The sequence below is a fragment of the Schistocerca serialis genome, chromosome 6, assembly GCF_023864345.2.
Source record: "Schistocerca serialis cubense isolate TAMUIC-IGC-003099 chromosome 6, iqSchSeri2.2, whole genome shotgun sequence".
Classification (NCBI taxonomy): Eukaryota; Metazoa; Arthropoda; class Insecta; order Orthoptera; family Acrididae; genus Schistocerca; species Schistocerca serialis.
Genome location: NC_064643.1, coordinates 527,298,030 through 527,325,827, shown reverse-complemented (window position 1 = coordinate 527,325,827; position 27,798 = coordinate 527,298,030). Strand labels below are relative to the sequence as shown.

General features: G+C 38.9%; 1 protein-coding gene across 2 annotated transcripts in view; it reads left to right on the top strand.

Annotated features, from left to right (window-relative positions):
* The window catches only part of LOC126484630 (protein O-mannosyltransferase 1), a 157,191-nt gene that overhangs the window by 109,837 nt on the left and 19,556 nt on the right, over positions 1–27,798 (top strand). For both annotated transcript variants that reach the window (XM_050108218.1, XM_050108219.1), the window contains exons 7-12: positions 2,541–2,891; positions 2,981–3,094; positions 6,172–6,325; positions 6,414–6,631; positions 17,386–17,512; positions 19,449–19,623. In XM_050108218.1, the coding sequence (XP_049964175.1) occupies positions 2,541–2,891; positions 2,981–3,094; positions 6,172–6,325; positions 6,414–6,631; positions 17,386–17,512; positions 19,449–19,623 (1,139 nt within the window). The remainder of the gene's footprint in view (positions 1–2,540; positions 2,892–2,980; positions 3,095–6,171; positions 6,326–6,413; positions 6,632–17,385; positions 17,513–19,448; positions 19,624–27,798) is intronic.

The following is a 27,798-nucleotide window of genomic DNA, read 5'->3' as shown; positions in this document are numbered from 1 at the left end:
TCTTATCCGCTGTGACATCATTCTAGATTTCCTCGCAACGGTTTAAAAAGAAGAGTGAATTGTTAGTTAAGCTGCTTGGTGATGCATATGAGGCAACATATTCTCTCATGACCAGTAAGATAACTACAATCCCAGAAACATAGTCCAACACAGATGTATGTATTGAGATTCAGTACTGTGTCTAAAGAGTGTGATGTGCAGGATAGTGATGCCATGTGTGGTTTTCACACAAAAAAATGAAGCTAAGGTGGGTGTGTTACATACGTGGTTTCATTAAGATGATGATTGTAAAATCTCTGAAGAACAATCTTTTTCATGAGCTTCACAGTGTCCTGATATATTCTGCCCACTGTGCACGAGCTATGACATCCAATGCATGCCCACTGCTGTTGTTCTGGCAATAGCAGTAGTCTTCATTCATGAGGTCTCATTTTATTCAATTCCAGCCCTGCTTGCAATGGTGGCAACACTCTGACCTGCCTCAAGCCGATCAGTTGCATTGTATATGTTCAGGACAATTTTTTAGGGCCAGTGTCATTTCTAACTTCCTGATCTCCACTTTTCTCTATCCATCCAGTCACGTTTCAGAAGTAGTCTTGTACACATTACATCATAAAAATCATTTTTGCACCTTCTTAGAGGTCTCCCATGTTTCCACCTTTCTTTAGTATTTCATTTCCAAATTTTTTTGGTCAGATATTTTGGAATGTTCTTCTGAGGTACCCACATCATAATAGACTTTTTGTTTCAGCTTTATCAGTTGTAGTACCTTTTATACCCATTATTCATTGACCTTAGAATTCTTTGCATGTTCAAGCCTTGAAATTTTGTCTCTTCTTCTCCGTAATCTATTCCTAAAGCAATCAAATTCTCATTTCCTCTTTTGTTCAACTTTCTCAGTTTTTCCCTGACTCTCTTGTCCAGCTTTATAAGTTTTGCCCCATTGGTGGTAACACTTCCTATTTTACAGTAAACTTGTCTGCAGACAGATTTCTTGTGCCATATCCTCTCACACCCCTATTCCTCCCACCACTTCCCAAGAAGAGTTGCAAAGAAACTTCCTTGTACTCACCCAGTATCACCCTGGATTGAAACAGCTGAACCGTGTCCTTTGCCAGGGCTTTGACTGTCTTATCATCGTGCCCGGAAATGAGGGACATCCAGTCCACAGTCCATCCCACCCTTTTTAAAGTGCTATACCATCACTCGCCCAATGTATATGACATCTTGGTCCACCCTTATGCCAGTCCTGGTCTTAATCCCTTGCTACAGACGTCATATCCCTGTGAAGACCCAAGTGCAGGACCTGCCTTATTTGCCTACCCTTATTTGCCTACTCAGCACAGCTTAATCTATTCATGTCACAGGCTCATCTCAACCCAAACCCACCTGAGGCAGGGCCACGTGTGAAAGCAATTTCTGGACAATTATCTCCACATGACCACCAACTATCCACCAGAATGAATGCTCACTACCAAATTGTGGTCAAGAAAGAGTTGACCACCCAGTGACATACAGTGCTGCTGAGTGCAACATACTCAAATGGAAAGGCTGCTTCACAGCCTGTTGTAGCTGGATCCTTTCCTCAGCACCAGCATATCTGAACTTTGTAAGAGGCATTTATCCTTGAAACACACCCTTCTTTCATGTAATCCTCCTGCCTTCAGTCTCTGCTTACCCACTGCCCTCACACCCTCTACCCAACAGTTATCCCTCCCCAGTAAACCCTTTCATGTCATCTTTATCATGAGCTGCACAGACTCACCTGCTCCGGTGCCTGTGTGTCACGTGTCACATGACTAGTCGATGCACTTGCTGCCCCCCCCCCCCCCCCCCCCCCCCCTCTCGCGTTTCTATCATGCATACCTGCTGCCCCTCCCTCTCGCATTTCTATCCTGCACATCTGCTGCATCTCTCCGAGCCACAGCTCCCTGTCCCAAATACTTCCTCTTGTTTCCCGCCTCTTTATTCTTCCACCCACTCCTCGCCAGGAAACCCCCACCCCATTTCCCCCACTGAACTGCAGATCCAGCTGTGTGTGTTCAGCCAGCACAGTGTGTGTGTGTGTGTGTGTGTGTGTGTGTGTGTGTGAGAGAGAGAGAGAGAGAGAGAGAGAGAGAGAGAGAGAGAGAGAGAGAGAGAGAGAGAAAGCTCTACACTTCTGCCTGTTCGGTGAGTGGCCACCTTTACTCTTAAATTATTTATGCTCTTCCAGAACTTTCTATACACTTTCCTTTGTTGTTTTTGTTTGACAGTACTGAGATTAGGTGTCTTTATGTTGTTGTTTTTTGCCATTTTTATTACATATGTATGGGAAAATGTTAAAGCCATGATTTCCTTACATCAAACCACTCGGGTGGGCAAAAAGAAACTCAGAAAGAATTTCAATAGATTATAAGACCATCCTGCATAAATGCCATTACCCAGTCTAAGACATAAGTTAAAATATTTGTGGCCATTCAGATGTTATAATATAGGATTCAGTTTAAAATATCATTAAAAAAAGTCTTGGAATAAGAAAGATATGCTTTCTCCCACAGGGTGGCCTGGCATCGATAACCAGAGGACAGCCACTGGAAGTGGCACACGGTTCTCAAGTTACACTTCGTCACTCTCACGGAAGAACCTGCTGGCTGCACTCTCATGCCCACGTGTATCCAATACGTTACCCAGACAAGCGTGGCAGCTCTCACCAGCAACAAGTTACATGTTATTCATTCAAGGATGTCAACAATTGGTGGATTGTAAAGCGTCCATTAAGGAATGACCTTGTGGTGTCACAGCCTGTAGATGCCATTCGACATGGAGATGTTATTCAACTTGTCCATGGAATGACAAGTCGCGCTTTAAATTCGCATGATGTTGCTGCTCCAATGTCACCACAAAATCAGGTCTGGTCTATTAAAAGAAGGAAAGACTTTGATTATCTTCTCTGCTCATTTTTTCCCCGTTATTAAATTGTTTTCCAAACTGTCTATAGGAAGTGAGCTGTTACATCGATTACAATGTGTCTATGCCTGCTCAGAACTTGTGGCGAGTAGATATTATCAACAGAGATCAAGTTGGGGATGTCTGGCATACGATTGAGTCTCTAGTAAGTTTACATTCCATTGTTAATCTTTTGTTTGCACGTTGACTTCACTGAGCAACTAAACATAAGGATGTTAATTTAGAATATGATGTTCACAATAAATTAAATTCTTTGTGCTGTTAATTAATGATTTCTCTAGTAAAAGTTATAAGCAATAGTATTGTTTTGTGTTTGATTCTTACACTACTTAAGTGGAAGTTTGATGGACTGTTAAATTTCAGTTTTCTTCCCTTAATAGAAAATGATGGAACACAGGGGTGTTCGTCTGAACATCACACTACTGTACTGGACATGATTCTGTAGGATTTGACATGTTGTGTAGACCACAAAACAACTGAGTGAAGTGCCACTTTGCTTAAGACTCTGAACTCTTTATTTGGTAGGAGGGAGCCATTCTGATATAATTTACCAAAAAAAATTCTCCAAATAGCTGAATGTTTTCAGAAGGTGTTATTTTATTTAGACTACCAGTTTTGACATCTCTTTAGTGCCATGTTCAGACCCCTGTGCACTCCATGTGTCAGGAATCAGATACATTGATTCATGCATAATTAGAGCCATCAATTCCGTGATTTTTGTGGAGTGTGTACTTTGAAGACTTGTCAAGTGGAGTGCAAACTTCGAAGACTTGTCGCCAAGTCTTCGAAGTATTCACTCCACAAAAATTCACGGAATGCAGGCATTGCTGGCTCCAGTTATCCATGCATCAGTGTATCTGATTTTCTATACATGGAGTGCATAGAGGCCTGAAGGTGGCATTAAGAGATGCCGAAACTGCTTGTCTAAGTAAAATAACACCTTCCGAAAACCTACGGCTGTTTGGTGATTTTTCTTTGGTAAATATCTGACCGGCCACTGTCACGTATTCATGATGGATCAATAGGGATTCTGATTTAGGTTTTCGGAAAAGCCATGACCATATTCCTTCCCCATCCCCTTACGTATAGTCGTGCATTCAGTGTCTATAACTACTGTGGTACTGTCATGTATCCATCATGGATCAATAGGGATTCTGATTTAGGTTTTTGGAAAAGCCACGACCATATTCCTTCCCCATCCCCATAAATTAGTCGTGCATTCAGTGTCTAACTACTGTAGTGTTAGTAAGACGTTAAAATATAGATTTTCTGCTTTCCTAAGGTAATTGCTTAATCTTCAATGATCTATAAGTCACTATGACATTAAACTATAAAACTCCTTTTCTTAGCACAATGGAGTCTGACCATAAAGGAGCACTTCATTGACAATACTTTCCAGTGTTTCTGAATACAAATCTGTGCTGAAGTTATATATTGTTCTTCTAAAACACATGAAAACATGAAAGCACCTTCAGCACAATCTACTGTTTTGTGTCTTCTACCTTAGTAAGATATTTTCTATTTGAAATAGAATGATAATATGAACAGGGTAGGTTGCTACTCACCACATAGAAAAGACCTTCAACAGAATATATGCACACTACACAGAAATGTATGGTGGGCCAAATACCGTACAAAAGCAAAAGATGCACTTAACACTGCAGGGAAACATTAAGCAACTTCTATACATCAGGCTCTAATGACATTGACCATATTTTGAGTACTGCCTCGTGCTGTGCAATGTGGATCTGGGTATTACAACACAGATAAAGATGTGAAAAAAAAGTTCACAGCCAACCCTGTCACCCTCACTCCATATCATGAATAAAATACAGAGTGTCTAGTGCACTGATAAAATAAGAACAATAACTATGGAAAGGTGAGCAAATCTGGATACGATACACTTCTTGTCTTAACCACCACCCAATAGTGGGTGTAAATACCTGATTATGACGGTGAAGCCCTAACTATTGTGAAAACTATCCTGATCAGAGAGCCCTCATTACCATCACATTTGGCCGATGCCATATTAGAATTTTGTTGGATACAGACTAGAACAGTTAGTTTTAACAGCTGGCCTCTTTTGTTCATGGCTTATAATAGTCATGTGGAAACTGGGAGTGACAAGATTATCAGGCATACTGTTGCAATGTAGGTACACAAAACAGCCTGCAAATCATTTTTTGCAGTACTATCAACATTGTTTCAATGAAAATAATACTTTACTTACATCACCATTGCTTGTCATTCATTCCCAAGTAGATGCGCTATCAATGTTTTCTGTAACATCATTGTGCTGGGTGAAATGCTGCAACTCTGTAATTTATTTATTGTGGTTGTTTTCATTTTCCTCCTGCTCATGTAAGCCTGATAGTACCACTCTCCAATCATTTGAATATTTCTAAGCCACAGTTTATTGTCAAATAAATATATTTAACAGTAAAGTGAGATACAGATGAAACGTAGACCAAAATTAATACAATAGAGTATCTGTTGTGCCCTGGATTCAACCATGTTTTGCCAAAAATGGAGGGCTTCATTAATTTACAATTCCCCCCCCCCCCCCCCCCCCCCTCTCTCTCTCTCTCTCTCTCTCTCTCTCTCTCTCTCTCACACACACACACACACACACACACACACACACACACACACACACACAGATTGAATATGTTGATTTGAGAACAAGAATTATTTAGTTGTCCTGTAGAAGAAGAAGAAGAAGAAGAAGAAGGGGAAGAGGAAGAGAAAGAGAGGGGGGAGGGAGAGAAAGAGAGAGAGAATGTAGAGTGTGCTCATTCATGCTCATTCATAATTTGCTATTCTCTGCTTTTTCCTGCTGTTAGGTATGGTGATAGCTTTCAATTAAACCTTCTATTCTTTTTGTCTTTGTAGAGCTATTATTACCCTCTTTAACATAATATTTTGTAGTTACAAAAATCAAAAAAATACAAGACGCAATGAAAGTTAACGTTCATTATGCTGGAAGAAAAGGATCTGTTCATTGCGAAGAAGAAGAAAGTAAGTAAGTAAGTTAGTAACTAAAGAATTAGAACTGAAGATTCAGCTTTTTCTGTATTGGCAGCCTGGTCAGTAGGCATTGCTATTTTCAAATTTTGCTAGTACCCATATTTAATGAAAAACAGCTTTGCGTCATCAACACAGGTGGTTCCTAGTTTGTTGTCATCTTGTTCTTAGATTGCTTGTTTTTAATTTGTATTAAAGGTGCATCTTATCCATGTGAATTCGAGCCAAGCCTTGAAATTTAGTGGACGTCAGTTACCAGACTGGGGCTTCAACCAACACGAAGTGGTCACAGACCGAGCCATTCATCAAGACGATACTGTATGGAATGTCGAAGAACATCGGTACACACAAAGTATTTATTTTTGTATTTTTTATTTTTGTGTTTCTTGTTTCTCTTTTCCTAATGCTTGAAACAAGGAGATACTGTAAAATTTTTTCAGCTGAGGATCAGAAAGATAGAGAAAGGGAACTTGTAAATGCAGAGATGATACCTCTGCGAGCCACAACACTTTCCTTCTGGGAGAAGTTTCTCGAACTTCAATACAAGATGCTATTCTCAGATCAAGAAAATGTTCAGAACCATATGTACAGCAGTGAACCACTTGAGTGGCCTTCGATGACTAGAGGTATCGCATATTGGGTGAGCCCGCACAGCAATGTAAGTCCCTCTACAGGTACATTTCCTCATTTCATTTGTTAAATTAATATTAACTTGTTGTATTGTTTAGTTATTTGCATGTTCCGTGGATCATAATTGTGACCTCTCACTATCATAACTTTAAATTCTACAGTTGTGGTACATCTTCTCAATGGTAAAGATGAATGGCAACATGCTGACTGTATACTTTCTCTCTCTCTTTCTCTCTCTCTCTCTCTCTCTCTTTCAGGTGAACTACTGATGTTAGTTTTTAACTGACATCTGATAAATGTGTGGTAATGTAAGAATGAACTACTCGACCTGCAGGCTAGAGTAACATACCAAAACTGTGATAGTTGCATCAAAAGCTTAGAAAATACTTCTACCCCCCCCCCCCCCCCACCACCACCACCACCACCACCACCACCACCACCACCACCCGGGTGAGTGCATGCGGGTGCGCACACACACACCCGCACACACACACACACACACACACACACACACACACACACACACACAAAGAACAAGGAAAAGTTTAATGAGGAGAGGAAGGAAGCAACTCCAAACTCTGAATCTAGAAAGAAACAAACTTCAAAAAAGTTTGCTGCAGCAGCTTTCCCTTTTTATTAACCTTGACGAAAGAATTTTGGAAAATCCCTGAATCTCCAGCTACAACTGTATTTTTAAAATTTTCTAAGTCATCCTCAAGTTGTTGCTGTTTTAGGAGCTGACAAGATGGACATTGGCCTTCTGTCATAAACATTGTTGTTACTAATTGTTTTCTTTTATATTTAATAGAGTTACCACATGTTGTAGTTATAACTCATTTACAAGAGACATTATTAAGACTGTGCATTTACTCACAATTTTTTTTCAGTGCTCCCCTTCTCATTTTCTAATACTTAGATTGTTTACAATTGCAGACATTCCTTGAAATCTCCTACATTTTACTGCTGGTATGGAGAATTTGTACTTTTCTTAGCTGAAAAAGTTCTGCTTTAAAACACTTAAAATTCGTAAGTGTTGGTTTTTGTAGCTGTTGTCACTGCCAATAAAATTCTTCAGGGTGTGTGATAGCATGTTTTTGGGATATGTGTGTTTGTCTTAGTGCAAATCCTTTCTTTTCTTTTTTTTGACCTAATTGGTTTCTGTAAGGCAGAATTTGTGGCAGTAGTGGCATGGTTCTGTGAGCTTTAAGAGGGCACAAGATTTGCTATTCATGTAAAGCCTTATTTACACCTTTATATCAAAACAAACACAAGTGAAGAAGCATCAGCAAACAACAATACTCTCCATTGTAAATGGTAGGCAGGACAAGCAAACTGTATTTGGACATGTTCAGTTAGTATCCACTGATGTTTGTTCATGTTCCGCTGGTTGTCATTCTTCTATCGAACCAATGAAAGAAGTTCACATCCTCTACACTTTGTCACTAGCAGTACAGAAAGCTTTTGTCTTCTGTCTTGTCTACTTCTCTTGTTGACACAAGTTGCCTGAGTGATGCGGTGATCTGAAGAGAATGTAATGTAGCCGACAGAAGAATATAAATACCATAGGCACTGTCAGGAACGAAAGGATCCACCGCAAAAATGCCAAGGGGAAAAGAAATATGATTAGTAGAAAACCATTAAAGCTCTCAAAGAAAGAAATTGTTTGATATCGGAAATAGAGCATCAAGGTTCAGTCTTTTGTGAAAATGGATACACAATCAAATACATGCAGAAAGCTTTTTAACCAGTCCCTCTGATACTTGATAGGGAAGAGCAATATGAAGCAAAGACTGTGTCTTATTTGCCCTATGAAGGATCAGTTTCTTCGAAGATCAGTAGGATTCTCAAGAAACATAACATTACGTGCATGTTCCGTTCACCTACCAAAATAAGAGGACTACTGGAAAATGTGAAAGATTACCTTGGTTTATGAAAACTAGGGATTTATAAAATACTGTACCAGTGTAGCAAACAACAAGGACAGAAGACATCAGATGCCAAGAACATCAGAGGCACACCTGGCTGAGACATGGGACTAGATTAGCCATTGTTGAACAGTCTGGAACTTAATCATACCATGATCTATGAAAAAAACAAGGGTTCTGGCACAGACTCCCAAATACAGGGACATAAGAGAGGCAGTAGAGATAAAGGCGATTCTCTAGGTTCTTTGGAACCTAGTGAATCGTGACACTCGGTACCAGCTTGGTAAAGCCTGGGATCCTGTACTGGAGTTGATAAGAAAGGCAACAACTGCATTGATAAGGAAGGCGACAACTGCAGCAGCAGAACTCAACAAAAAGAGAAACTGAGAATTAGGACATGGGGAACAAACACCAGACAGAAGCACTGTACCAAGAACAGAATGCCAGTTCACTGTAAGGTGCCCCGGACCAAAGATGGGACATCTCAGGAGGATTTTAGTGGGAACGGGCTCAGATGGAGCACCTCTATAGCTCATTTAAAACTACTTGATTGTTGATGTTTGTCACTTGGCACTACAGTGTTGCCACGTCAGCTGCCGTTCAGTTAAAGGTGACAAGCAAACCCTTTGCGCCACTTTACAAGTGCTGAAATGCTGTTCGTGTAACATGGAGCAATGTTGGAAGCTACTGCCATCAGGTATAGGAATGCAAGATGCTCTGTCAACAGCCGATTTTAAATGCGAATGACTGAACTGTGCAAACAACGCATTTTGTAGCGTGAATTTACACTCGTGTCCTAACCTAACCACAACCTCTTGATGTGCAATATACCTGAGAAAATAGCGGTTAGCGCCCTGCAGCATAATTACTAATCACACTCACTTAGCTCATGGCAAATTAAAGCTAACCTGTACAAGCAAACTCAAGACAGAAAAAAAACTCAATTTCAGTGCTAAAACCAAACTGTAACTTCTTGCTTTTGCTAACTGGGCTGACATGATGCTGACCAGTGAGTAGTCCTGGTTGCAACTCATTCACTGGTCATAGGCGACACAAGCAGATTCCAAAAGAAAGACGACTTATCCAGAAAAATAATAGCAAATAATAAGACTAAAAACGGTGATGAAAATGATGCAACAAAAGATTAGAAATGGAAAAAATAGATTGAAATCATTTATTTGAAAATAATAATTATCTAAGTTGATTTGGTAAATATTTGAAAAAGAAAAGAAATATTATAATCTGGTGATATTGAAACCTGCATCCTGTTGCACTGCAGGCTATGACATTACCACTGCACTACAGAATACCTTCAAAATACATAAAATTTATTTATGTATAGAACCAGTTGCAATGATCGTTTTCTGCCTTCAGAATGTTCTGTTTTATACCATGTTGTATGAAATTTACGTACTGTAGGCGATCTCTGTGATGATAACTGAATATGTGAACTCGAATGGAAATGGAAATTAACTGACCATTTATTGTTGCAATTTGGCAACAGCGAACAGTTCAAGCATAACATTGAACACTCTGATTGGAGGAAGACACCTTCAGCATGTGAAGTGTCAACTGCCAAGTTATTTTAATCAGACTATAGAACCGACCATGGCTGTGCATCAGACCAAAAGGTAATGCAAGTCTATTGGCAGGCACACTGGACCAAAGACAGTGAGTCACATTGTCAAAATATTGTGCATGGATGATGGTGGTATGCTGCAGAACACCCTACGCTTTAAGCTGTCAACAGATTACCAGGGAAGCCTGAAGAATTACATCAAAAGACTTCATGGGGAGAAGATTACTGGGATATCAAAAAGCTACAGGAACTCAAATGGGAATCCGTAGAGGGAAGACAGTGTTCTTTTCAAGAAGCACTGTTGAGAAAATTTAGAGAAGCAGCATTTGAAGCTGAGTGCCAAAAGATTCTACTCTCGTCAACATACATTATGCATAAGGACCATGAAGATGAGATGCAAGAAATTAGGGCTCATACGGAGGCATATAGACAAGTCGTTTTTCCATCGTTCTTTTTGTGAGTGGAAGAGAAAGGGAAACAACAAGTAGTGGTACAGAATACCCTCCACCACACACCACACAGTGGCTTGTGGAGTATCTATGTAGAAATGCAGAGGCTAGGCAAGCTTCAACAAAGGAAAGGGAGAATGCTTAGTTCTCTCAGCTTCCTGTTGAGATGGAGACATAGTACCAGTTTTTGTCAGAATCGAGCATCACATAAATTCCCTAATGGCAAATGAGATAAAACTCGGGCAAGCATGGCACTTGTTATAGAAAGGATTCGAGATATATGCCACAGGTTAGATGTGGTGGCCATGGAGCCTTTTGTACCTTCACCTGTACATGACTGCCTCCCTGGCAGGTAAAAATTGGGACTGGGTAGGCAATGCCTCTTCGCCCCTGACAGAGTGCGCCAGGAAGAATGCCTCAGTGTGCCATTCTGTAAAGTTTGGCCATATTTGTTAGAAAGCACAGCAGTGATTAATCTAAGTGACAAGCAATTTAATGCCACCATTTTGAAGGTACTCGGCAAGGGCCTCAGTTTCACACCTACTCCTAGGAAGTTTCATCAGTGTAGTGGGGCAAGTAGCCAACACCTTCCACCAAATGTGGCAGAAAATATCCTCTGCAAGACATGCAGGGCGATCACTGATACACAATCTCGAAAATTCGGCATTTTCAGTGACTAGAGGCTAGCACTCGAGAAGCTGTGGGAAGATAGCAGCATTGTGATTTTGCCAGCAGACATAGGGACCCCTACAGCCGTTCTGCAGCAGACCAGTTATGATGAGAAAGTTTGTCAACATCTGGAGGAGTGTGCATACAGAATTTTGGAATGTGACTCTACAGACAGAGTGGACAAGAAGACCAGGGCTCTCTAGAAGGCAACAGGAATGCCTAACCAGGTCACCAAAGAACTACAATCTGCACCACTAGTTCAACCTAGACTTTATGGGCTGCCGAAAGTACACAAAAGAAGGGTGTGCCACTATGCCTAGTTGTCAGTAAACATCGGTGTATCAACATAGTCAGCAGCTAAGTACTTGAAGAGACCGCTGTGCCCAAATTGGGGAAGTGCATTCACTTCATACTCATCTCTGAGCATTTCTTGCAACATCTCAGGCTACGGAATCTGATGTCATGGTCAGTTTTGATTTGGTTTCCGGTATTAATGAAGGTACCACTGAAAGACTCGCTTGAACTGCTTTTAGAGAAATTTGATGATGCTCTGATGGACCTGTTCAGCCATTTACTGTCTTCAACATATTTTCTGTATGGGGACTAATAATATGGGCAGGCAGAAGGAGTGGCCATGGGCAGCCCTCTTTCTTCATTGTTTGCAAATCTGTTCATGGCGAAATTTGAGGAGGAAGCATTACAGATGGCTAGACACAAACCCACATGCATTTTCAGGTTTGTGGAGGAGACTATTTTGATCTGGCCTCATGGTAGGGAGAGGTTCAGTGAGTTTTTAGAACATCTTACCTCACACCACCCAAATATAAAGGTAAAGGTGGTGAAAAACTCATGGATCATGGCACTGGATATCAACTGAGCAAAACTGGTATCCTGCACTGGAGTTTCTAAAAATGCTGCAGTTGCAGCACCAGAACTCAAAACAAAAAGAACTAAGAACATGGTCATGGGTAATGAACTCTAGACAGAGTAGTAGGTGTAGTATACTGAGAACAGAATATCAGCTTGCATGCAAGTTCACCGCACCAAAGGCAGAGCATCTCAGAATGTTTCTGGTGGAACTGGACTGCAGACATAGCACCTAGAATGGACCATTGGGGGGAGGAGGCAGTACATATAAATATTGGACCAGTTACACTCGCCTGCCAGTCTCAGGTAGCACCTGATGAAGGCTGCAACTCATGTTGTCAAAATGTCATTCATGGACAATACTGATGTCCGGCAGAACACCTGGTGCCTTGAAAGTAACCAAGTGCAAATAGGTATATATTACGCTGTTTAAAGTTAAAAATATACCAAAGACCTGCTCATTCTCTTTGCTTACATTCATGGTATCCATTAAAAGATTTTTGATGAAAAATAAAAATGGTTTACTCAGGATCATGCTATCTACCCTGTAACAAACTATTATCTAGCAGATTTTATTGACATTATCTTCCTTATCTGTACATTAATAAAGTCCTTGAAGTGCTTCTTATATGCCACTTCAGAAATTGGAAATTGTCTGAGATATAGCAGCTATTGAAATGCAAAACAGTCACTAATAATGTAAGCATAACCTGTTGCTAATAATCAGAGTGTAAATGCTAGTCCCTTTTTTCCCAAGTTATGTTGGTCTTCAGTAATTAGTGTTCTACTTTTAAATATCCTCCTCAGTTTCATATGCCATTTTGCATACTTTGTCAAAAACAGTGCACTCGCCCTGAAAAATAATCCTTTCTGAATATCAAAGTTTTGCATCATGAGTGTAACTACATATTGTCGTATCCTGACGGTGATTACTAGAGTCAAAAAACAAGGACATGGCATTCGGCTATTCTGGTTATCCTGTGCTCTCTTCCATTCCCTGTAGTGTATATGCTTTTTCATAGATACAAGTGGTGGTAGTGACCACTGGTGAACTGTCTGTTAATGCTCGTTCACTAGTGTTTTCTTCAATTCGCACCGGTCTTGATGTATCAGGGAACTTCATTATTACACAAAAAAAGAGTAACTATCAGTCCACTTTATGTGCATGTCTGCATCATTGTTGACCTGATAGTCATTTGCTCTGAAATTACACTAAAACAGAGCTAGAATGTATTTTTTTGGTGTCATTGTATCTACCTGTTGAATTTAAGCTCTGTGAATGTGATTGGTACGCACTGTTTCACTTATTAAGCTGTTGCCCAGATGTGGAACAGATAAGTCATGTATCACCTTGCATTTTTTAAATATTTTTTATTGATATACTTAAAACATTGCTACTAGCAAACAATTATAGGAGTGTTCACTCCATCCACACAGTTTACTTATTTACTGCCTCATTCTATTAATTTTGCATGTTTTTTACTTTTGATGCTATCTTTCTCGTAAATTCATTGATACTAAAAAAACCGTTCTCAATTCTTTGAAAACCATGTTTTAGTCTATGAATCAACCTTTTCTTCTTACAAGGGAACCTCCCCATCGCACCCCCCTCAGATTTAGTTATAAGTTGGCACAGTGGATAGGCCTTGAAAAACTGAACACAGATCAATCAAGAAAACAGGAAGAAGTTGTGTGGAACTATGAAAAAATAAGCAAAATATACAAACTGAGTAGTGCATGCGCAGGATAAGCAACATCAAGGATAGTGTGAGTTCAGGAGCGCCATGGTCCCGTGGTTTGCGTGAGCAGCTGCGGAATGAGAGGTCCTTGGTTCAAGTCTTCCCTCAAGTGAAAAGTTTACTGTCTTTATTTTTGCAAAGTTATGATCTGTCTGTTCATTCATTGACATCTCTGTTCACTGTAATAAGTTTAGTGTTTGTGTTTTGCGACCGCACCGCAAAACCGTGCGATTAGTAGACAAAAGGACGTGCCTCTCCAATGGGAATCGAAAACATTTGATCGCAAGGTCATTGGTCAACCGATTCCTCCACAGGAAAACACGTCTGATATATTCTATACGACACTGGTGACGGCATGTGCGTCACATGGCAGGAATATGTTGTCGACCCACCTAACTTGTACACTTGGCCAATGGGTAAAAAGATTCTTCTATCTTGCCCGATTTTGGTTTTCTTGTGGATGTGATAATCGCTCCCAAAAACATGATGAAAACATAAGAGTTTGTCACATAAACTGAAAATGAAAAATTAAACTTTTCACCCGAGGGAAGACTTGAACCAAGAACCACTCGTTCCGCAACTGCTCACGCTAACCACAGGACCACGGCGCTTCTGAGCTTACCCTAGCCTTGTTGTTGCCTATCTTGCACATGGACTACTCAGTTTGTATATTTTGCTTATTTTTTCATAGTTCCACACAACTTCTTCCTGTTTTCTTGGTTGATTTGTGTTCATTTTTTCAAGGCCTATCCACTGTGCCAACTTATAACTAAATCTGAGGGGGGGGTGCCATGGGGAGGTTCCCTTGTTGGCAGACATTTGGAAACTCCAGGTTGTAATATCAACAATATTAGGAAAAGGATACCTCCCATCTACGGTGTTGATAAAAGCTTGTGGTGGAGGAGAGGAGCCAGATGGCCCGGGGTTGTGAAGCAGCCTTTGAAATCAAGCCTGTTATGTTCAGCTGCATGTTGTTCCACAGAGTGCTCTGCCATTCTCTTTGCTGGTGGTCATTCGTCATGTGGGACAATTGGTTGGTAGTCATATCAATATAAAAGGCTGGGCAATGATTGCAGCAGAGGTGGTATATGACATGGTTGCTTTCAGAGGTGGCCGGCCTCTGATGGGATAGGACAAGCTTGTGACAGGACTGCAATAGGAAGTGCTGAGTGGGTGCATTGGGCAGCTCTTGCACTTGTCTCTCCCCCAGGTATGATCCGTTTAGTAAGAGATTGGGGCTGGTATGAGGTACAGATGGACTAGGATGTTGTGGAGGTTGGGTGTGTGACTGAATACCACTTTAGGAGGGGTGGGAAAAATCTTTGGTAGGATGTCCCTCATTTCAAGGCATGACACTAGGTAATCAAAGGCCTGAGAAAGGATGTTGTTCAGTTGTTCCAGTCCAGGGCGGTACTGAGTGATGAAGGAGGCACTCCTTTGTAGCTGGTTGTTGGGAGGATTGGGGGTGTATTGGAAAATGGAACGGGAGACCTGTTTGCGGACTAGGTCTGAGGGATAGTGCCTATCTGTGAAGGCCTTGGTGAGACCTTCAGCATACTGGGCAAGGGAGTTCTGTCACTGCTGGTATGCTGTCCCTGGCTGGACAGGCTGTATGGGAGGGAATTCCTTTGGTGTAGAAGGAATGGCAGCTGTCGAAATGCAAGTACTGTTGGTGTTTGTGAACAGAGGTGTGGATGGAGCCATCATCGAGGAGGAGGTCAACATCAAGGAAGATGGCACTTGAGGGAGGACCAGATAAAGTGGATGGAAAAGACGTTGTTGAGGTTGTGAAGGAATGAGATCAGGGTGTCTTGACCCTGAGTCCAGATCATGAAGATATCATCAGTGAACCTGAACCAGACTGTGGGTTGGAGTTTTGGGATGCTAGTCAGGTTGGAATAGGAGCGGACCATGTATGTGCCCATGGCTGTGCTGCGGATTTCTTTGTAAACCTTCCCTTCGAAGTAGTAATAGTTTTGTGTTAGGTAAGGCTAGTAAGATGTATGGGGAATGAGGTAGTGTGTTTGGAGTCTGAAGGATATTGGGAAGATAGTGTTCAATAGTAGCAAGATCACAGGCATGAGGGATGTTAGTGTGTAAGGAAGTGGTATCAACAGTGACTACTAGGGTGGCTAAGGGGTGGGAATGGTGGAGAATTGGTCATAACGTACTTAAAAATACTTCTCATCTCCTTTGTGACAACAGTGTCATAAATCTCAGTTAATTTTTCTGTTAAAAATTGCTTGTTTGCTGCAAATGCTGAGGATTAATGTTTTTACTAAGGCATTGTACATTCTGAAGTCACAGCTTCATCACTAGGGCTTCAATTTTTTATGTAGAGACCTTCATTGTGATGTCAACATGTCAGAAGCCTACATATGTGAGTTATAATGCATCCTAATTGAAACTTATGGAACTGTGGTGGGATTCATACAAAGTTATTGAAGAATATATGCAGAGTTTTGTTAAAACTTACAGTACACCTGTGCATTTTGTTGTTTCCCTTTGTACCAGACATCACAGTAAAGATATGTGTTCCTGATGTGTTGACGTTGTGAGACCTTACATAGAAATTAGTCGTAGTGGCGAAGCGTGACTTTGAAATATGCATTGGCGTAGGAAAAACGCTATCTAAAAGACACTAGATAGATTTTGTTACTAAGTTTTCCTTTTATTTTACTGTGTCAGTTTTGCCAAGAATAGCTGCTCCAGATACCATGGAACTCTATTAGAATCTAGTATAATTAATAATTACTTGATGTTGCACTGTCATTGAAACTTAGATGTAGAGTAAGAGAACCTCCCTTCAAGATTTAGGCTTATCATGCAGCTAATATCAGCTAATTTTGATTAAGCAAAATATGATGATTACAAAGTTTATAAAAGGTAAGTTACAGTTTTAACAAAAGTACACTCTCAATTATGAAGCACAATATTTACACTTTCTTTGTTTGCCAATGAACCAAGCATTATTTTTAAGTTGAAAGAACTTCATGCACACACTCCCTTTGACATAAGTTTTGTGCTTCATTGTGGGCTGCAGTGTGGATAATAAAGAACAGAAAAAAAGATTTATCATTGTAAGATAAAGATGGTATGCAGTGATACATAGATTTATTGGGCACTTGAATATAACTTCAAAATATTGTGCCGCAGACCAGAAATGACTGGAACGAGAGTTACTGAGTAAGACTTTTTTGATACTACATTAAAGATTAGAAGAATAAAACTTCTGAAGTTCGTAAGTCGATACATGGAAGAGGCATTGCATAAACATGAGCCTTTAAGGAAGGTGGTTTTTAATATGTTGCCTCTATTAGAATGAGTGTGAATGTAAATGAGAATGAGTGGGAGAAAAAGTAAGGTAGCTAAAGGGCATCTTTAAAATAGCTTAGTTACAATGGAATGTATAAGAGTTACGCATTTGCATAGTTTGAGAAACAGAATAATATGAACAGTATAAGATAAAATAACACCAAATTTTGTTAATGTTTTGTTCCACATACTTAATGTGTAAATGGTGTGGTTTAAATGTGTGCCTCCTTTGGTTTCAGGCTCAGGTGCATCTACTTGGAAACCTTGTTGTGTGGTATTCAGGCACTGTTAGTCTATTACTTTATGCCATTTTCCTCTGTGTGTATGTTTTACGAAGAAGACGTCAGTGCTATGATCTGAACAAAGGTAATTATTGTGTTTTTTATTAGTACACCCACAAATTAAAAATAGAAAAGTACAGAGCCATGAGCTGCTAAATGAAAATGAATCATATTTGTGTATTTCAGACATTTCTTTAGTAAAATACTGCAAATATCATTGCACTCTGTGTATTGCTATGGAATATTCTTACGTTTTGAAAGGGTTGCTACGAAGCATGGAAGTTTTTGTGTCGTTGCCTGATACAAACTAGGCAGGTTACTGCCACAGGTCAGATACCATATGAAAACCAAAATCATTTCTTAATTGATTACCAAAAATGCAGTGGAGAATGAATATTATGACAGCAGTAACTTGAGTCCAAGTCAGTAAATATGACAACAAACAAAGAGGGTCATATGTTGAAATTCATTGAAACATAAGTTGCTGCAGTTACAGAAAGTGTAATTATGACAAATAATTCAGGGAAACGTATTTTTAATACAGATTTTTGCTATGCCATCAACTTTCAAAATCCATGAATAGCTATTCAGAAAAGTCAAGTTAATAGGTGGGAAGTCTTATCTAAATAAAAGTAACTGGTCTGGGATGGAGCCCTTATGATATATAACAGACAGTCACATATTTCAGTAGTGTGCTGTTCCATCAAATATGTGACAGCAGAATGCTTCAGTGACAAGCAACCACACTGTTAACATGCCACGGGTATAGTTTTCTGTTACAGTAACCCATATGTTAAAAATTGGACAGGAAATATCCTACATTACCTAAGTCTTTGTACCTTTGTCTGACAGAAAAAACAGGCCGTTATGTAGTAGGAGAAATAAATAGTTAAATACTAAATAATTGTTAGGGATGTCAGTCACATAATTTTAAAGAAAAAATTGTGATGACAGTCCACAAATTTACAATAACAAATATACTGTTCCTGTTGATGATATGATAAATATGTGTATAATTATGTGTAAAGCTTAATGTTGACACTGGCAGCGGTAATTTGACAAAGAATATAGTGGTATGAATATAAATAATAGCAACAAAGTGGAGGAAAAATCTGATAAGAATTGTCAGAAAATATAACAGAAACCATTCTGACACAATTTGAAATAAGTCCCCCCCCTCCCCTCCCCATTTTGAGATTATGGTAGACTTGTCAGTGGCCTGTTTTCATCCCATTTAAATGTACCTCACATGAGAATAAAGCCTTCCACTATTTAACAGTGCTGTTGGCAAGCAGAATGCATCATTTAATGTGTATTTTGACACACTCGCACACTGCCATTCACCATCTTGTGTTGTGATTAATCAATCAGACAACCTTTTCCCGTGCTTTGCATGTCAAATGGTAGTGGTCTTGCAGCCATTCTAATCGTTGTGTCCTGTAAAATTAGGTGAGAAGATGTGAGACAACTTCTGTACCTCGTGGGGAGATGGCGGTACATCTTATCGCAGATTGTCCAAGATGTAATTGCCAAGCAATTTGCTACACAGTGTTACAATCTGTAATAGTAGACAATGATCCATGTCACCAACATCTTTTTGCCCATAGCCGTTGAGTTGTGCAAGTGGTTTACCCCAAATTGAGGAATGCTCATGATGAGGTGACATGTGAAAGGCTGAGTGCCTGCACAGCCTTGGAGATTGAATGCCCCATTTGTCAAGCACCAGCAATCTAATGGTGATCAAATATGGTGATATAGTGGTTTGCCTTTGTCCTGCTAACAGTTAGTGTAAGGTCTGACAATGTCCCATTAATGTGCTACACTGAACTGTACCATCCATATGGTGACAGGTCTACTCTCTCCTTAACACAGAAAAAAATATGTTGAAAATCCTGTTTTATGTATTGCTGTGTGTGTGTGTGTGTGTGTGTGTGTGTGTGTGTGTGTGTGTGTGTGTGGTGGTGTTGTTGTTGTTTTGATGGACATTTTGCTAATTGTCTTTCCACAACATTTTGTTTCAGATGCGTGGCATAAATTTGTCACTATTGGTGAAATACTTCTTGTAGGTTATCTGTTTCATTATATACCATTCTTCTTTGTGGAAAGGACACTTTTTCTGCATCACTACTTACCTGCATTTACCTTCAAAGTGCTATTGACAGCTGCTATGGTAGAACATATGCTATATTTTGTGAGGTGAGTTACTAACTTTTAAACAGGAATGGTGATAGAAGTTTAACCTGTGAACCCTCAATTCTTTTAAAGAACTTCAGACTTCTAGTTACTTTACAAATGAGGTGATGCATTAAACATTTTACATTAAGCATGTAAGCGAGAAAAAGTTTACAAAGGTTTGAAATCATGTTTAAAGTTTATTGGAAGTTGCTAAGTTCTGTTACTATCAGACACTGTATGAGTCAAGTCTGTGCAGTTCGTGCTCCATTTTAAGCAAAGTCTTTTTTTTTTTCTCTGAATATCTATTATGTCATATCTTCTGCACTATGTGCCGTGCAACAGTATAATTTTGCGGGTATATTCTGTGGTAAATGTGATACTGTCCGCAGTGTGTGTTGCAAATAGAGTTAATAGTAAAGCAGTAATAAATTAAAACTTGATATTAGATGCTGAGGTTTTATTGCTTAAACAGTGAAATTTAATAAGTGATAAAGGTTTTTTCCTTTCATCATTTTGTGGGGGGGACAATGAGAAAAAGTTTTGAAATTACGTGTAAAGTTTTTGGGAGGTCACTAAATGCTGTCATTCTTAAATACTGTGTGAATAATATCTGCATTCTTGCACACATTCTTTTGACTCAAGACATATAGACAGTTTCTAACTTTAATACTTGTCTTACTGTAATAGAGCTTTATCATAACATTATATGTCTTAATGAGTAGATTATGACAGCATTTTAATTTTTTTAATTTGGACAATAATTATATTAAATATTGAAAATCAAATTTTTGTTGTCCCTGGAAGCCATTAGAAAGGCAATTTACAACTGGGAAAATGTATGATGAACCAGGTTGGCCATTAAGTATATAGATATTTGCTCAAACGTCAGAAGTTGTTAATTGTTTTCATTCTCTTTTGCTTCCATTTAAATGTCACAGGGCCCTTAAGTTACAGATTCATGGTCCTGTAATATGTGTCCTTATAAATAGTAAATATGGAGAATATCATAGTATTGGTAATATATCAAAACAATATTTTACCTGCTTAGTTTACATTATGCGCCAGATCAGAACATCAGTAAGAGCGACTGTTCTTTAGGATCAGCTAATCTACAGGTGGTGGTGGCTCTGGTGCTCAATCCAGAAGTCAGAGGGATACCGATTGCGACTGTCGTCACAGTCAGAGCTGGTTGCGATGATGGGTCAGAAGGCTGTGGCCGGCCGTGCTGTCAAACAGCTGATGGCTCCTGTGGCCTAGGATGACTCCTCGGGGCCACCGCAAATACAGGCCAAATTTGCTTGCCCAGGCACAGCTACTCTGCATTTATATGGGCCTGTATACATGCTGGGTGTGGATGGAGGAAGTCAACACCGGAGCAATCCTGGCATCCATGCAGTGTTTCAGCTGGAATGACCTCTTTGACGGGGGTGATCTGATAGGAGGGTGGTCTAATAGGAGATGAGGAAGCTGTGGAGTATTTCATTTGTAGATGACATCAGCAAGGCCTTCCACATCTGCTTTTTAAAAGTATGGATCATCTGCCTGGCCTCTGCGTTGGAAGTGGGGTGAAATGGGGCAGCAGTCAGGTATTTTATGCTGTTTTGGTGAGACAAGGCCTGAACTGCAGTGACATCAGTTGGGAACCGATGTCTGACAGCAGACTTTATGCACTCCTTCGGTGGCTAATGTCATTGGCAAGGGACATTCGGTAGCACGGGTGCTAGTGGAAGGCATCTGCATTATATAAGGGAAATTTGAGAGTGTGTCCACCACCACCAGCAGCCACATAACTGCTTGAAGCAGTCTGGCAGAATCCTATGGGTGGTCAGGACAGAGCCATGGCAAGAAATATTGCCTGGGGGCTGTTTGATTGAGGAAACAGGCACGAAAGGAGAGGCATGCGCATACAATGTCGGCATCTGTGCTGGGTGTAATTCTCATTAACGTTTTTCATTTATTAATTTTGCAGCTGTCAGACTCTAGTATGAAAGCTTCACAAAGAAAACACTTCGCTAATAATTGAACTTGACCGAGTGCCTAATATAAACCAAAGTTCTTATAATTTATGAATATCAAAGTTAATCAGTCATAAATTGGAAAAATGTCACTTTGAAAGAGTAACAGTACAGACCAGATTACTTTATTGTATTGAATGAAAAAAACCTAATCATAAATTACTTTTACCCTACCATTGACATAATACTTTCAAACTCAAAATCAACTCCTTAACAAATTTCTTCAAATAATTAATGTGTGATGCGGCTGCATGCAGCCATTCCTTACGAAAGTCTAACAACAACACCCGCATACATGGTTATGACCAGTAGTGCTTGTGTATAGTTGACATTGAATAGTAAGGCAGTTCCCCCCAACAGAAAGAGGGTGTGTGCAGCTTTGAAAGTTCCGGAAACCAGCAGTGTGTAAGGATTATGATTTACTACACCGTAAAACCAATTATATCAGTAACCCCCCTCCCCAGCCAAATAGAATTCTTCCAAAAAATTCCAGAAAAAGTTTTTGAAAACTCAAAAAGAAACTTTAAATCCCAAAGAAAGTTATGACCCAATAACAAGATCCCCAGAGAAACATGTAGCCTCGTGCTAATGAACAACCGAGCAATGGCTCCCTTCTCCTAAATCATCACACTGTAATACGATAGAAATAGTAGGCACATTTTACATTGTCTCCTCCCTAAACCTAAAATTGCAATTTGTTTGCATTTTATTTGAATATGTGGTAAGTAGACATAGGATGTATACGGAAAATATAATTGGTTATACAGGGGGTCCCAGGAAGAATGGTCAGTGTTCAGGATGTGACGGGATCAATGATTCAAAGGAAAATCTAGTAAACATGGGCTCTAAAATGCATACCGTAAGAACAGTGAGCGCTTGTTCATCTTTGCTAATGTGAAACACATCTCTTCTACTGAACCAAGTGCTGAATATTGACTATTCTTCCTGGGACACTATGTATGAGTAGCAGCATACTTCACTACTGTGAAGGCATCTTCATGTAAATCGTTAAATGTTATGTATGCAGGTTGTGTGAAAAACATTGTCATTGCAAAATAATTAGATCTTAAACAACTCAGAACATTGCATATCTTCCCATTATCCAGCTCAGCATCACTAAAAATGTTTTCTAACACTCCAGTAGTATGACTTCTGCATCCTTCAGATCTGTTTCCAAAGGCTCAGCAAATATAGAAGCTACTTCAAATATCCCAAAGGGCAAATATTGGTTAGACTATACAAAAGGAATCCACACTCTCAGGGAATTTATACAAATTGAAGCAAATGAAGGAAACATATATACAGTAAAGCTGCATTTATATGTTTTTCAACGGACTACATAAAAAAAATGTGTAAGTGTGAAAAATGTGTATATGAAATATAGTACCATACTATCAAATTAATTGGTAAACACAAATGAAAAATCCAGTAATTAAAAAGTTACACTCTACAAAACATTATATAGGCTTACTAGGCACGATACTTAACAAGAAAATAAAGAAAAATGTAAACCTATACACAGAAGAAAACGTCATTTCGTAAAAAAGTCTGTAAATTTTTTCTTTGACGCGGCAATAGCGTACACTGTACCCTCAAAACAGGATAACTCTTTCATTATTGTGTCAGAAACATTGAAGGAGGAATACGTGAAGGCAAATAAATTTAATACATACTGCAGTCATGAAAAATTTTTATTTCCACAGAAGTTGTAGATTTTCTCATTTATATTCTCGGGGGCATATCCTGGCCATACTTCACAGCTAATAACATCGATAATATTTTTTTATAGCTCTCACTTTTTATTCTGTTTTTGTATTCGGGATGTCGTAAGCTACACAGTGCTTCATTTGCCTCGGAATATTTCTATCAGTTTCGTTATATATGCGACGCACCATGTAAATTTGGGAGTCATATTGATAAACATTGTGTGTCAGACAGCTGCAGCAATGCTAGCACTCTAAGTGATTAATTTCTCATACAGTAAACATTAGACAAATGCTTCCTTTGAACAAATCTAAGGAAAGGCACTAGATTTGATCAAAGAAAATTTGACTAATGCCTAACTTTGACAAAGTTTCTTATTACACTATCAAATTTTATTATAGTCTAATATCAGCCTTACCAATCCACTTCCCGGCAACCCACTCTGAAACATTGCATCATAACTTGTGCGCACTGTGGATATTCCACCGGGACACGAAAAAAAGAAAGTGCAAAAGATGTATAAATGAAGTTTTACTGTATTTGTCAACATGGAAGTTAATTAGTTACGAACTGTTTACCAAATATGGCAAAGCATCATAAGACTATGCACAAAATAGAATAACCTCTCTCAAGTGAAAATCAAATCAATTTATTCTGATTTGTCAGTAGGGTGAAATAAAAAACAAAGCACAAAAACATTTATTATCTATTTCCATACTTCTAATCAAAGAGGAGGAAAGTTGTACTGTATATGTATTTGAAAGGGATAAATGATGACTCACCACATAGAGAAGACAATGAGTCGCAGATGATCACAAAGAAATGCTTTCACCCAAAAGTCTTCTACCAAAGTTGAAAACACACACAGTCTTTTGTTGGTATCTGTCTGCAACTCAGTGTCTCCTTTGTATTGTAGTAGCAATCTGTTCTTTTTATAATACTGTTATTATTCCTTACTGGACTTTCAGTTGTTTGTACTGCATATTGCCACATCTATAGGCACAGAAATGTTTGGGTTTGAAGACATTCAAAAAAAGCCAAGTAGTGCAAGTTATGATTAGTTGCTGAAACACTAATACTCACAAACACATGTGTAATTACTGTCTTTACTTTACCACACAACACACAATCACTGACGGATGTTTATTGTAGATGATTTTGCTACTGCTGGTAGGCTAGTATGCATGCTTATGCTTTGGGGAGGGCAATTCGTCGCAAACAGGTAGCAGGCATGTCAATAGCCGGCTGAGTGGGTGAAATCTGTGACTTCCAGGCTCCCTAAAAGAATGGGGAGTGAGTGGGGTGACTTTGCAATTTCCTTGGCAATGAACAAGGCAAAACGGAGGTGGACGGAGGCAAATCGTAGCCACACTTCACCTTTTTCTCAGCATCTTGTCAGACGTGAGTAACAGATGGATTAACATCCATATCAGTGACAAAAAAATCAAAACATGCACAGCAGTTAACACTCATTTGTTTTTGGTAACTGTTGCAAATGCCAAAATAAAGAAAAGATAATACCAATGTTTACAAAAACAACAGTCTACATTGTTGCTAGCATTATGCATACAATATACTAACACAAACAGTACAGAACACTAGACAAATTGCTGTTCATAAGCATTTGACAGTTCTTGTATTTCGTGGGTACCTCTCAGTCTTCTTGTTGGCCCATATCGTACTCAGTTGTGTCGTTGTCGAATTCCTCACCGTCTGCTTCTTGCATCATATAATGTTTATGGACGTTTTTAACATGTTGTCTTCCATAAATTCTTCCAGTTCATATATTCCCCAGTTCTCAGATATTAAGATGTCTGATTTACACAATCTTATAAGGACCCTTGTAGATATGATCAAATTTCTTAATTTTGTGATCAGCTTTCTTAGACTGAACATGTGTTTCGACTAAAATGAGATCTTCTTTCCTATACACATTTGGATCCATGAGCCTGTCAGTGGCCTTTTTCAGTAGAGTTTGTTCCAACTTCCTGATCTTCTCTCATGTTTCTTTTTTGTCAGGTAAGTTCATTAAGATCTCTAATTAGACTGTCAGGTTCTCTGTGAAACAGAATTTCTATTAGCACGTACTCTGTAGAACCGTGTGGCAGATTGTTGATGGCATCTTCAAAATTACCCATCAGCTGATGCTATTTTCCATATTGTTTATGTCATTGCACACAATGCAGAATGATTTCTCTCTTTCATAACATGCTCCATGGGATTCGAGGCGGGTCTATAGTGGGATATAAAGACTGGTTCAACATCACGCTTTCTGAAAGTCTCACCACATTTCTTACAAGCAAACTAACTTTTATTATCACTAATAACTCGTTTTGGAGTACACCCATTTACAAAGTAGTTTTTTTTTCCATTTTTTTAGCTACTTCGCTGCCGGTGACCCTTTTTAGTGGGTTCAGTTTCACGTTATTTTGAGAAAAGTTCGATAGTTGCAAGAACTTGCATTGAAACTTCTGTCAGACTGTATAGGGGGCTGAGGAGATCAACTGCTATTGTCTCTGTAAGCCCTTTTGGCAACACAGTCTGCATACTACAATTAAACTTAAAGCTGGTAGTCTCGAGTTTTTGGCAAATTTCACATGTTATCAGTAAGTGTTGTATCCTTTTCTCTCTGTCAAAAAATAAGCAATCCCATCCCAAGTTTTCTAAGCACTTTTTTGTTTCCTTTTGCTCCTTCATGCCCTAGGCAGTATATTTGGATTTTCTCTTCTCTAGCACATCAGTACTGTGAAACCCCTATTTTACGTTTTGTGTGGACCAGACTTAAAAAAACACAGAATTGAGGAAAATGTTAAAACTCTGAAAATACAGGCAAAAATGTATGTAATTGGCATATATGATTAAAAATCGTTATCCTAACCAATAACTTGTATAAAATCTGTATAAGTGAAGGAATTCAAAAGTACCATACAATGTTTACAGAGTCATTTATGGTAATGAATTTGATCAATTCTTAAAAAATCACAGATGTGCAACAGCAAGTAAAAACTCATCAAAAATTGTAATTGGTATCTGGGTACAAGGTAATCAACTTGCCACAACCACAAATTTTACATCAAAGCGCACAGTTTTCATACATATTTCCTTTGTGTTCATCCAGAAAAAAAGCAAAAACTGATGAACATGGTGAATTAAACCAAAAAATGTGAAATATGACAAAAGGTGTCAGAATCTAACATTTAGGGGTGTGTACTTTCCTTCTGTAGCCAATGACAGTTTAATTGGATTGAGTAGACTTCACACTACCGTAGTATAACATAACAGTCGTGACCCACTGGCTCTTTTTTGTTACCCACTGCGATTGCAGCGCGCAAAGGGGACATAAAGTTATATTGTTGAGTTTGGCAAGGTCTTGTGAAAGCAAAAACAAATCATAATTGTTTACATTGGTCTGTAGAATGTTTTTTACAAATAGGAGCATGTGCAGCATAATAAAGTGCAGCAACAAGAAGAACAAGACACCACACTTGTTGTTTTTGGGTTTCCTAATGATCCTAGGAGGTGTGAATGTTCCACTTCATTACAGAAAGTTTATTTACAATTTTCTTATAACCTACAGATATTTACTGCGAAATTCCGTGTTCTTTAAGAACAAAAAATTTGCTAGTAAATAGCAGAAGACCTGAACTTTTGCAGAAAAGCTTTGTGTATCTACACAAAAACATGAAGTTTTCTTCGCTACACTTCCGGTCAGATCAGTGAGTGAGAAACGTAGGAAACATGCAAAGAGAGCAATATCTATATTATTTAACGCAACAGATAATCTACCACAACTGTAGCTGAAGAACAACCACACAGGTGTGATAATAAAAGAACAAAAGCAATAAAACTGTTTCCCTACACAGAAGACAAATTCCACAATTGTTGCTTCATGTGAGCCACAAATGTCAAGAAACTTTTACACATTCGCTTTCAAAGCAAAAGTAATTACATTTACAAAAATATTTATCTGTTACAAAGTGTAAGACTGTGCAAAACATTAGGCTCCATGAAATGTTGTTATGTGTCAAAGAAAGTGCCTGTCATAATAAGAACAGACAACAAAAGAAACATGTTCTTCTCATGTGTGAAATATGTGTTTATATTCTCTTGTTTTTAGTGTTTAAGCTGCAATTGCACACATACTCAAAAGAATTTCTTCATCAGTAAGTTGTAACTTATGTCACTGAATCAAGGATATTTGGCTGTTTTTATGCATTTTTAATGATCGTTCATGTGTCTTGATGATTTGCTGATACTTGGAACACAAAAAATGTAATAACTATTTCACTAATTAACTAGAATAAAATTAAAAGCAAACATTAATCTTCCAGCTGATTTCTCACGTTTGGGGGTGCTAGTGTCGCACCAACTGTCAGACAGTAACAATTTTCTCAGAAGTGAGTGTCGCGACTACCGTATTTACTCAAATCTAAGCCGCACTTTTTTTCCGGTTTTTGTAATCCAAAAAACCGCCTGC